The 13210-nt window shown below is 40.4% G+C and overlaps 1 protein-coding gene across 5 annotated transcripts in view; it reads left to right on the forward strand.

The window, feature by feature from the left end:
* The window catches only part of BRIP1 (BRCA1 interacting DNA helicase 1), a 445923-nt gene that overhangs the window by 164834 nt on the left and 267879 nt on the right, over positions 1 to 13210 (forward strand). For 4 of the 5 annotated variants that reach the window (XM_073573186.1, XM_073573207.1, XM_073573198.1 and 1 more), the window contains one exon: positions 2612 to 2896. The exons of the other annotated variant lie outside the window; for it this stretch is intronic. In XM_073573186.1, coding sequence (XP_073429287.1) covers positions 2612 to 2896 — 285 coding nt within the window. The remainder of the gene's footprint in view (positions 1 to 2611; positions 2897 to 13210) is intronic. 5 annotated transcript variants of the gene reach the window in all.

The raw sequence follows: 13210 nt of genomic DNA on the forward strand, positions 1-13210 counted from the left end.
CATGACGCTGCATGCGATCAGTGTACCCTATATTTAGTGTTGGGTATGCTGGCCATGCGCTGGTATGTTTTTGCCGGCACATGCGCCCTTTTTGCGCTGTGCAGAGCGCACAAAAATGCAGCAAGGTGCGTTTGGTGCACGTCGGCGCAGCGCAAAAAGGGCGCATGCGCCGGCAAAATCATACCAGCGCACGGCCAGCGTACCCAACGCTAAATATAGAGTATGCTGATCGCATGCAGCGTCATGTGACCATAGGAGGAGCTGACCGGAGGGGGCACGGCTGGAGGCGGAGCTTAGCGGCGGCCCTGCGCTGCGCCTGGTAATGCAAGTCTGAAAGTAGCCAAAGATTGTGATTGCCTTGTCCTATTTGAAGAGCCTCTGACATGTGAAAACTAGACCCCTTATACGGAATCTGTCACCTATTTTTTGTTCTATGAGCTGCTGACACCGCCATCAGGGGTTTATCTACAGCATTCTGTAATGCTGTAGATAAACCCCCAATGTAACCTGAAAGATAAGAAAAAAGAGTTAGATTATACTCACTCGGGGGTCCGGTCCGATGGGTGTCGCGGTCCGGTCCGATGGGTGTCGCGGTCCAATCCGGCGCCTCCCATCTTCTAGCGATGACGTCCTCCTTCTTACTTCTGCCACGGCTCCTGCCCAGGTGTACGATGTCTGCCCTATTGAGGGCAGAGCAGAGTACTGCAGTGCGCAGGCACCGAACCAGACCGCGACGCCCATTGGACGAGACCGGACCCCCGGGTGAGTATAATCTAACTTCTTTTGCTTCTCTTTCAGGTTACATCGGGCGCTTATCTACAGCATTATAGAATGCTGTTGATAAGCCCCTAATAGGAGAGCGGAAGGCTAGCACTCGACTCTTGTGGATATGACAGTGCTAGTGAACAGAGCCAATGGTCCATAGACAGTAGAGTATATAATCACTGCACTGGTATAAGTTGAAGAATTTTGCTTTAAGTGAATAGTTTATTACAGGTGACAGGTGAAGTGACAGTTACATTTTATTTTTAGATAAGCCCCTGATGTCGGTGGCAGCAGCTCATAGGGGAAAAAATAGTTGACAGATTCCCTGTAAGGAATCCATCTAGGGGTGTAATGAATATTTTAAACCAATAGGTGTCTCACAGATTTTTATAACATTGTGACTTGGAAATATGACATTGTGCCCAGTTTGTGCTTCTGGCGTTACACACCCGTAAATCAAGTGTCTTCTCTCCATTACAATAATGCCAAACATGTGGCCGCTTACTGTGGTTTAGGCGGGGGGGTATTTAGATTTGGGAGTGCGAAATTCACTGGATTTTATTTGAGGTGGCGGCAGCCATGTCACGTTTCCAGAGTCTTTGTTCTAGCAGTAGCGTGGGAACCTCCTATAGTTCCAGTGACAGATGATGGACCTGAGTGGGTCTGGTTTTGTGCGGGATGAGTTAGGGTTTTTATCGGTAATATTTTTTGATCACTTACAGCATAAACATGGGATCACAATGTTATGTTCTGCGCTGAGCATTTACGTTGGGGTTTCCATGTAAATCCCACAAAAATATGATTCAGACAAAACCACCTATGGAACCACCCACCATAGGGCAAATGGAGACACTTAGTATTCCATTTTGCATCTGCTCTGGTAGTATCCATCTTTTTAGGCGTGCTCAGATCTGTGGTCGTCCACACTTGTGCTCTAAAAATTCACCTAAAATGATGGGACACTGCCAGAACACAAACCAGTTATCAAGTGACCCAGTGTGCCTCATAAGTGGGTGGTTTTGTCCGGGGTTTTGTCTGAATTGTGGTTTTGGGGAATTTACACGAAACCTCTGACGTAAGTGCTCAGTGGAGAGCGCAGGATAAATATTAGCCGAGCAAATAAACAGCAGTACAAGAATAGTTCTTATTTTGATTTTTGCGCTGTTGATTGTGCGGTGTAAGTGATAAATAAGGCGGTTGCATTCTTCAGGTCCGTGCTATTACAGTGTTACTAGATTTATATATTTTTTTTAGGTTTTGCTGCTACCATACATTAAAAATACTTTTTTTTTTAAATAAAAAGTAGGGTTTGTTTGTCACCATATAATGAGAGCTGTAACATTTGTATTTTTTGGCGAGCAGTGCTGTATGAGGGCTTATTTTTTGAAGGTCAAGTTGCAGATGTTTTTGGTGCCATTTTGGCTAAACAGTATTTTACAAAAATGAAAATGTTTTTGTATCGTCATATTCTGAGAGCTGTAACTTTTTTTTGCCGAATCAGCCGTATTAGGGCTTTTTTTTTTGCAGGCCGGTTTGGCTTTTTCATTTATACAATTTTTTTTGCATATGACTTTTTGATCGCTTTTTATTCACTTTTGGAAAAGATCTGAACTGGTTAGACACAGTATTATCAAATATTCATGTCCTAGAAGTTTTGATTTATTGGTAATAAGAGGTAAAATAGACATTTTTGTAATTCACAGATAGGCCAAGAAGTTAATCTATAATTTTAATGTTTTAATTTAGGATTATAATGACATTCTGAGTAATTTGTTGTTTTTTTTATTCAGAATACAGAAATGTGCAATATGTGTCATTTAATTTCTCCTACTCTACTTCATTTCAGCACTGTGAACCTTGCAATCTCTGTTTTTGCGGGTATGTGAAAAATCAAGATAAAACAGATCAAAATGGTAAAAAGAAAGAAAATGGACAAAGGCAGAAAGTGCCCAAAATATATTTTGGTACTAGGACACACAAGCAAATAGCCCAGATTACCAGGGAGCTGAGAAGGACTGCGTATTCGGCTGTTCGGATGACTATTCTTTCCAGCAGAGATCACACCTGTGTGAACCCGGATATTCATAGCAATAGAAATGAGAAATGCAGAGAGCTTATTGAGGCCAAGGATGTAAGTACATTTTTGGGTTTATGTGTATTTACTGTGCTTTGAGGGTCTTGTGATTGTTGGAAGTAACATGATAATAAAGTAAATGTAATTTATCTTGTATACTTTCTGCTATTTCACTTTAGTTAACAGAATTTTACATAATAGCTATATATATATATATATATATATATATATATATATATATATACATACTGTAGCTGAAGAGCCCAGCGCAGCCCAGGCATAGTAACTAACTGTGGTTAGTTATAACAAATTAGAATTATCCTCCATCCCATAGGCCCGTGTCCACATACCCATCATACGTATCCTCCATCCCATAGTCGAGTGCCCATATACCCATCACACATCCTCCATCCCATAGTCCCATGCCCACATACCCATCATACATATTCTCCATCCCATAGTCCCGTGCCTATATACCCATCATACATATTCGCCATCCCATAGTCGAGTGCCCATATACCCATCACACATCCTCCATCCCATAGTCCCATGCCCATATACCCATCATACATATTCGCCATCCCATAGTCGAGTGCCCATATACCCATCACACATCCTTCATCTCATAGTTCCATGCCCATATACCCATCATACATATCCTCCATCCCATAGTCCCGTGCCCATATACCCATCATACATATCCGCCATCCCATAGTCTCGTCCCCATATACCCAACATGCATATCATATCCTCCATCCCATAGTCCCGTGCCCATATACCCATCATACATATTCGCCATCCCATAGTCCCGTGCCCATATACCCGTCATATATATCCTCCATCCCATAGTCCAGTGCCCATATACCCATCACACATCCTCCATCCCATAGTCCCGTGCCCATATACAGTGGGGAAAAAAAGTATTTAGTCAGTCAGCAATAGTGCAAGTTCCACCACTTAAAAAGATGAGAGGCGTCTGTAATTTACATCATAGGTAGACCTCAACTATGGGAGACAAACTGAGAAAAAAAAATCCAGAAAATCACATTGTCTGTTTTTTTTTCATTTGATTTGCATATTATGGTGGAAAATAAGTATTTGGTCAGAAACAAGCAAACAAGATTTCTGGCTCTCACAGACCTGTAACTTCTTCTTTAAGAGTCTCCTCTTTCCTTCACTCATTACCTGTAGTAATGGCACCTGTTTAAACTTGTTATCAGTATAAAAAGACACATGTGCACACCCTCAAACAGTCTGACTCCAAACTCCACTATGGTGAAGACCAAAGAGCTGTCAAAGGACACCAGAAACAAAATTGTAGACCTGCACCAGGCTGGGAAGACTGAATCTGCAATAGCCAACCAGCTTGGAGTGAAGAAATCAACTGTGGGAGCAATAATTAGAAAATGGAAGACATACAAGACCACTGATAATCTCCCTCGATCTGGTGCTCCACGCAAAATCCCACCCCGTGGGGTCAGAATGATCACAAGAACGGTGAACAAAAATCCCAGAACCACGCGGGGGGACCTAGTGAATGAACTGCAGAGAGCTGGGACCAATGTAACAAGGCCTACCATAAGTAACACACTACGCCACCATGGACTCAGATCCTGCAGTGCCAGACGTGTCCCACTGCTTAAGCCTGTACATGTCCGGGCCCGTCTGAAGTTTGCTAGAGAGCATTTGGATGATCCAGAGGAGTTTTGGGAGAATGTCCTATGGTCTGATGAAACCAAACTGGAACTGTTTGGTAGAAACACAACTTGTCGTGTTTGGAGGAAAAAGAATACTGAGTTGCATCCATCAAACACCATACCTACTGTAAAGCATGGTGGTGGAAACATCATGCTTTGGGGCTGTTTCTCTGCAAAGGGGCCAGGACGACTGATCCGGGTGCATGAAAGAATGAATGGGGCCATGTATCGTGAGATTTTGAGTGCAAACCTCCTTCCATCAGCAAGGGCATTGCAGATGAAACGTGGCTGGGTCTTTCAACATGACAATGATCCAAAGCACACCGCCAGGGCAACGAAGGAGTGGCTTCGTAAGAAGCATTTCAAGGTCCTGGAGTGGCCAAGCCAGTCTCCAGATCTCAACCCTATAGAAAACCTTTGGAGGGAGTTGAAAGTCCGTGTTGCCAAGCGAAAAGCCAAAAACATCACTGCTCTAGAGGAGATCTGCATGGAGGAATGGGCCAACATACCAACAACAGTGTGTGGCAACCGTGTGAAGACTTACAGAAAACGTTTGACCTCTGTCATTGCCAACAAAGGATATATCACAAAGTATTGAGATGAAATTTTGTTTCTGACCAAATACTTATTTTCCACCATAATATGCAAATCAAATGAATGTGACAATGTGATTTTCTGGATTTTTTTTTCTCAGTTTGTCTCCCATAGTTGAGGTCTACCTATGATGTAAATTACAGACGCCTCTCATCTTTTTAAGTGGTGGAACTTGCACTATTGCTGACTGACTAAATACTTTTTTTCCCCACTGTACCTGTCATACATATCCTCCATCCCATAGTCCAGTGCCCATATACCCATCACACATCCTCCATCCCATAGTCAACCATTATGACATCATTATGAACGGCGGGGCTTGCAACCTATGATGACATCAGCATCGCCATGGCAACCATTATGACATATTGGGGCGGGGCATGCCTATGATGACATCAGCGTCGCCATGGCAACCATTATGACATAATGAGGGGCGGGGCATGATACACACTTTTTCCACATTATGTAGATATGGGCAAAATTGTTTGGTGAATTGGAACCCGCGGGGTTAAAATTTTGCGTCACAACATAGCCTAGGACACTCTCGGGGTCCAGACGTGTGACTGTGCCAAATTTTGTGGCTGTAGCTGCGACGGTGCGGATGCCAATCCCGGACATACACATACATACATACAGTACATACATACATACATACAAACAAAAAAACATACATACATACCCACATTGAGCTTTATATATTAGATAGATAGATAGATAGATAGATAGATAGATAGATACCTTTCCTGCATGTAAAAGGCATGTAAAAGGTATCAACCACTGAGCGCACTCAATTCTAAATATTCTTCTACCATTTACATGTAAATGCTGTGCTTTGTCATCAGCAGCTTATTCATGAAGTTTGAAAGCCTTACATTGTTTTTCAAACCAACATTGTAGTAAAACAAAAAAAAAAGATAAAAATGATTAAAAATGTAATCAGTATTCAGCACAAGGATGCTAGATAAGCTGAATAATACTCTTGCAGGCCTTCCTTGGTGATGTATCACATACCCTAAGAAATCATATTTTGCCTGAACATTGCACATTGTGGATTTCCATGTACATATTTTTCTCATTTTTCAGCTGCAGTGGCATCTGAAAAAAAAGATCAAATAGTTTACAATTCTCTGGTTGTCCAAGGTAGTAGAGTTTTTAATGCAAATAGGTCTGGTAATTTAGAGTGTATGACTGTATATGTATATATTACTGTATATGACTTATTCAAATGTGGGCTAGTGGAAAAGTAGAGGTCTTTTTTGTTTCCATTTGACCTATGGTAAGCTAAGGGTATAATACGTTGTTGTAACATAGCTTCCTCTCCTCTTCACTGATCTTAATGAGAGATGTATCAGGCGATGAACTGTTCTCTCAATGATCAGTGGGATTGCTTTGTGAGGTCTTTACCTGATCTTTAAGGAAAGGGTCAGGTCCCAAAGCTGCCGCATTCGTGTGGACTATGATATGAGATATTTTATAACAAGAGTTTATTTTTAAAAAGTGAATTTCTTCCAAGAGCCATAACTTTTTATTTTTTGATTTTTCCATCCACATATGATGACTTGCAGGACAAGTTGTAATTTGGAGTGACACCATTCATTTTATCTTGAGATCCACTGGAAAGCAGGACAAAATTCCAACTGTATTGCAATGGCAAAAAAAGGAAATTCCACAATTGTTTTTTATTTACCATGTTCACTACACGTTAAAACTGACCGAGCAACATGATTCTCCCAGTCAGTACGATTAATACAGATACCAAACATGCATAGTTTTGTAAAAACTAAGACATTTGTAAAAATAAATAAAAATTTTGCTTGTTTTCCGAGACCCGTAACGTTTCAGGTTTCGGGATCTGGAGCTTTGTGAGAGGTTATTTTTTGTGCCCTCAGCTGATGTTCTATTGATACCATTTTGAGGTAGTGTGGTGCAGTAACCTCTGTTAAAGCTAGGGGGCACTGTATATTCTACTCAGAATATGCATGTGGGTGTATGTCTGAACGCCCATGATAAAGCCTGTATGTGTCTGACTGTATGTAATAGGACCTGTAATGAGGTCATGACCATGTGATCCATACCTCACTTGTGGGTGTGGTCATGTACCATATAGTGTGACTGAGGTCGGGTCACATGGGGTTGTGTGTTTTGATCCTGAGTGGTCAGCATGCAAGGTCCCGGAAGGCCTGGGTGTGTTGGAAGTGTCTGGGACTGATCTTCCTGGAAGAGCACAAGGAAAGGCCCGGACCTGGTAGAGTCTGTGACGGCTCTACATAGGGAGGCTACTGCCTGGCTGTGGGTCTGGAACTGTAGACAGCCTAGTGAGCATGGCTGTGTCTGGAACGGTGATCCCAGTGCTGCCGCTTCCCTGATAACCCGTGAGGGATAAACTGTGAGTAACGCTGACCGGGGTCAGTAAGAGACTTTGCTTGCTTTATGTGGTAACGCTGCATGTTTAACGGATGTTGTACAGGAAGCTGCACGCTATTATGTTCATGAAGAGCGGTTTATGCTGATGATTAATAAACCGGATGAACTGTTTAACCCAGAGTGGCCCCGCATATGCCTCAAAGACCGGCTAAGCGAGTAAATGCCCGTCCACTCATTTGGTGGATCTCTACAGTAGATGCGATGTTTTGATAACCTCATATTGCATTTTATTGGAATGTTGCAGCAGCAAAAAATGTAATCTTGAAGGTTCAATTCCTTTTCTCGTTATACCATTTTTTTGATTGGATTAATTTATTTTATATTTTGATGGATCAGACTTTTACAAACTCAGTGATGCCAAATATGTGTATTTATATATTTTTTAATTGTTTTATTTTTAATGGGGCAAAAGGGAGTTATTTTTACTTTTTTCATATTTTCATCACTTTTTTTCACTTTTTACTGTATTTGTTTGTCCTCTTAGGGAAAGTGAAGCTGCGATTATCGGCTCACTTGTACTTTACTTTGGAGTGGTACAGCACTACTATGCAGAGCGCAGATCACAATCTCCTATGAACGACAGCTAAACGCCGGCTTTCACAGGAAAATTTTCATGACAAGCACTGAGGTCTTCAGTAGTCCTCCGGCTGTCATGGCAACTCATTGATTCCCCGCGATCACTTCAAGGGCACACCCATGAGTGTGTAAAATGACGCACCCAACTTCCGGCGTGTGTTAAATGACAGTCGGATATTGACAGCAGCATTTAACTTGTTAACAGCTCCACTCTCTCCATGGCTGTTAGTGACAGATGATGGCTGAATAATTCAGCAAGTACGTCGAGTGTTGGGAAGGGGTTAAGGAGAGGAAAAGCTTTAGAAGAGTGTTTATGGAGAGAAGAAACTTTATGCCTTTAAATCTGAGAATTACATTTAGACTGCATTCACAAGTGCCAATGGAAAATTATAAATGTGAAATGCCAGGATTAAAGGGATTTTCCCATGAACAAACAAAGTATATTTTATTCAAATGTTCTGGTGCTGAGATGTTAAGAATGTGCCTTTCCTGCTTGTTTTTAACCCCTTCGCACCGCAGCCCTTTTTGTGAGGGCTTGTTTTTTGTGGGAAGAGTTGTACTTTTGAACAACACCATTGGTTTTACCATATTGTGTACTCAAAAACGGGAAAAAAATTCCAAGTGCAGTGAAATTACAAAAAAAGTGCAATTCTACAACTGTTTTTTGGAATTTTTTTTTTTTTTTTTTTTACAAAAAATTGCGTTATTTTCCAATATCCCTAGCGTCTCCATTTTTCGTGATCTCTGGTTGGGGGATGGCTTATTTTTTGTGTGCCGAGCTGACGTTTTTAATGATACTATACTGGTGCAGATATGATCTTTTGGTCACTCATTATTGTATTTTAATGCTATGTTGCGGCGACAAAAAAACCCGTAATTCTGGCATTTTGATTTTTTTAATGCCGTTTAGCGATCAGGTTATTTTTTTTATAGTGATAGATCGGGAGATTCTGAACTCGACGATACCAAATATGTGTACAAATTTTTTATTTTATTTTGAATGGGGAGAAAGGAGGGTGATTTGAACTTTTATATTTTTTTTTTTTCCTTTAATATTTTTAAAAACTTTTTTTTTTTTTTACTTTTGGCATGCTTTAATAGTCTCCATGGGAGACTAGAAGCTGCCATAACCTGATCGGCTCTGCTATATACAGGCGATGATCAGATCACCTGCATGCAGCAGAATTGCTGACTTGCTATGAGCGCCAGCCACCGGCTGTAGATAAGCCCTGAAAGGCAGTGGCCACATCTTATAGCGGCCAAAATTGCTGATAGGTTCGCTTTAACATCCAATTTTGGAACTTATTTTACTCCAAGACCAGATCTATTGACTAAAATTTACTTTGTTCACGGGAATACCTCTTTAAATATGTGAGTAGAATAAAATATAATTAATTTGCATACACTGTATGCGCAACGCTGGTAAGAATTTAGGTGTCTCTGAGCTAAAATTCTCATCAAATCCTGAACACTTATTCCCAATTCTCAGACCATGTAAAAATGTCAGTAATTACTTGATGAACAAGCAAACACATTTTTTGTCAGGTGATTTGATTTACATGGCAAACATAAAAATGATCTTTAGAGGCAACACATAACCCTGTGTAGACAGGTGATATGCTACTGAGAAGATGCACTATATATGGGTATTAACGAGTGCTGTGTCCCATGGTTGTTCCTTGTTACCCAGGTTGACTAGCATTCATGGGGTCAGAACAATCTCTAATACAATCTTTCTCTCCCCATGTAGTTTAATCTTATGTGCCACTGATGTTCTATTTTCATGGAGCGATATGCTGCCAATAACAATTAATTTTTGCTGGTATAAAGGATGTAATCTTTAAATAAATGAGTGCTTTGCTTGTTTGTCAGATCATCGCCAGAATGTTTGTACTGGAAAATAATCGGGAATATGAGCGTTCCTATAAACACTCGGTCTCCAGTTAGCTATTTGTATAAATGCACCTTTAGACTTAAGATATACCATAAGTGAATGGCTCTTTTATATGAAATGTTTTCCCTTTCTTTATTTTAAAAACCACATGGTGTTTCATTAGCAGAGAGTGAAGTGCAGATCTACTTATTGGAATTTGATACTATGTACGTTGGTTTTTGTAAGCGGTAAAGCTACACCTTCAGCCATTTTCCTTGTGACAGCAGGAAAGATCTAGTTACTTTTGTTACACAGGTGTCTGGTAACCTCCATGATGGAGGCTCTTGTGTCGGTACTAATACATTTTACATTTGTAATCTCACCTTTGAAGAAACTCATGCCCGCTATAAAATAATCATCGCCTCCTGCCTGTACTTTCCACCCTGACTGAAATCTGCTTGCAAGGTGTTAGGAATGCAGCCCTAATGAGAATTAGGAGACACCGGTATCGGAGTACGGTATTCACATTTATTTATCATATTTAGATGCCCGTGCCATCTGCTATTCTGGGCTAGCATTGGTTGTATTATATGGAACCACAGTCACTTTTATTTTTGTAAAACTATGTAAAATGAAAGGATATATTGCTTCTTTCATTTCTTAACCTTTTTCAAGATCTCTATTTGTAGTCGGTGTATGAAAGCATACTTCTGTGACTGAAGTTCTGTCGTAACATGGTCTGTGCTCAGCTGATGGTTTCTTCTTGTAATTTACGCTCTTCAACATTGAAATTACAGCACCAAGAAGGACAAACCATAAAGTTATGTGAATCAAGTTAGTTGCAGGCGTAGCTCAGATCTGCAATGATGACATTTTCAAGCAACTTTGCTCCAAACTGTGGCATGTGAGAGCAGCATAAAAGCCAGGTTGTAAGAATTTTTTTGTTACATGAAACCTCAATAATTGGATAAAGCCTTCTAAGATGATTGTGTGATGCCTCCTCTTCATAACTGACACGTCGACGGCAATTCATTGCAAAATGAGCAGGACAGATTCCTTGATGTGGGAGATCTTGGTTTGTCACTGCAACAGGTGACTAGACCAAGATGTCATCACCATTCAACGTTGAGTGTTCCAGTGGTTGGGAAAACATCGACACTGATTGCCAGATTACAAGAATGGCACATAGTGATCTATTTTGTACTTCAAGTGCCATTGGATGTCATATAACAAGGCATCAAATAGTGTCTACACAAACCATCAGTATGCGTTTGTACGATATTGGGATACAAAACAGATGTCCATTGACTTCATGCAACCGATCTCAAAGGCTGTTGTGGTGCAGACCAAGATGTCAATGGAGCTGAAATGGAGGTCTAATCCAACAGGGATGAATTCTGCTTTTGTCTTGGATGCAATACCAGATTGGTCTGGAGACCACGTGGACAATGCCATAAAAAAAGCCTTCTCGAAGGACTATGGTGTGAGGTGGCATAATGTAAGTAGCTGGACACCTTTAATATTCATTTACGGTACACTAGCAGCTCAGTGTTACATTGATTTGGTAGTGAAACCAGTGGTACAGCTATTTCTTCAAAACTTCCTAGGAGCCGTTTTGATCACTATAACGCCAGGCCACATATTACCACACGTGCTACCGTGGCCTACAGCATCTCTAGACTTGTGTCCCAGCACATCTGGGACATCATTGGTCGGCAACTACAAAGAGAGCTGCCAGAAGTGGATCATGATTATTTGTGTGCACAAGTTCATTTAGTGTGGCAGAACGGTCCTCCGACAACGAATAATAACTTCATTGATAGCATGCCAATGCATGTAAGTAAGTGTATTTTCTGCACATGGCACTGATATTTAATACTGAATAAATTGAGATGTTTTGATTTTTTTTCTCATTTGCATATCATTAACATGTCTATCCATCCTGTGATTTACATAATTTCAAGACTTTTCTTTCTTTGTTTTACAACTGCAATGTTGAGGAGGGTATAAATTGTTTCTGCTCTTGTATTATGGCTGCCAGGAATTTCCTAAATCATTGTACTACAGAAGTAGGTCAGAGTCTCAGTCTTTGAACAGAAATGTTTACGGTATATTTTTATGACAGCAAGCAGTGGCCTTGAAAATGGAGAGGAAGGGAATCACACCACAATATATCTGAAAATAGCCTGGCTTTCCATTAGACTAGACACTGATTTAGGAATTAAATTGCTGCTGTGCTACAAATTTGTTTTTTTTTCCCAAGCTACAATAACCTTTGTCTCCCAGTACTCCCCCTCCACGTATGCAGCTATTATAGCATTGTAGTGTCTCTTCAGGTTCTGTTCCTTTTTGAGCATTTGGCTATGTTACTACAGTTTTTTGGAAGTTTGCCTTGTATTTGTGCTTGGCAACCTGTAAAAACCTCATCTAGCTACCCAAGCATTTTATTAGTTCATCTCAACCTAGCCAAAATGAATGAGTTTCCATTCTTCTTACTTAGTTATGGCTTTCACTAATGTTTACTTTTTTTTATTTTGTTATTGTGAAACCAAGTGCTCTAAAAAAATCTCAAATGATTTATTCGAAAGCTTATAAGGATCAGTTTCGTAAAATTTCTATTTAAAACAAGAAATACTGCAGTAAATGTAAGTCTTTTAGTTTATTTCTATGAAGTTTTGCCTTTCTGAATGGTTTCATAGTTTCTCACAACTTCTGAGTGGAAGTTGTTGCAGAAAAAATAAGTACAGAGCATTGCATCCATTGGTCTTACACAATTTAGCGGATAGTAATTCCAATTTGTTTAGTAAGGGTTAGCGTATCGTAATATCAATTTAAAACTAATTAACTTTATTGTAACTCTTTAAAATACAAAAAACTGACTAAAGTGCACATGCAAAGACAAATAAAACACTCAGTGGTATACACACACAAGAATGAATAAAGCCACTATGCAATCCAAAGGACCCTCAGTCCCTGCTAGCGTAGTTGGTCTTGTAACCGATCCGTTCAATAGCTCCATCGGGGCTTACCTCCAACAAAGGGATTCGGGCGTATGCACTGACTAGGCCATAGTCTATAATGGTGTTAACAGAGCACATTTGCAGTCTGTCGTGAATTGTTTTCAGGCGTGTATGCCTATTGGAGGCGGACACTCAGACGTAGTAGAGTGAAAAGCGCAATGTGAAAGCAGCCTTACCTAGATGGAAG

This window comes from Dendrobates tinctorius, unplaced genomic scaffold, assembly GCF_039654945.1.
Source record: "Dendrobates tinctorius isolate UK_male_01 unplaced genomic scaffold, ASM3965494v1 ptg000007l, whole genome shotgun sequence".
Classification (NCBI taxonomy): domain Eukaryota; kingdom Metazoa; phylum Chordata; class Amphibia; order Anura; family Dendrobatidae; genus Dendrobates; species Dendrobates tinctorius.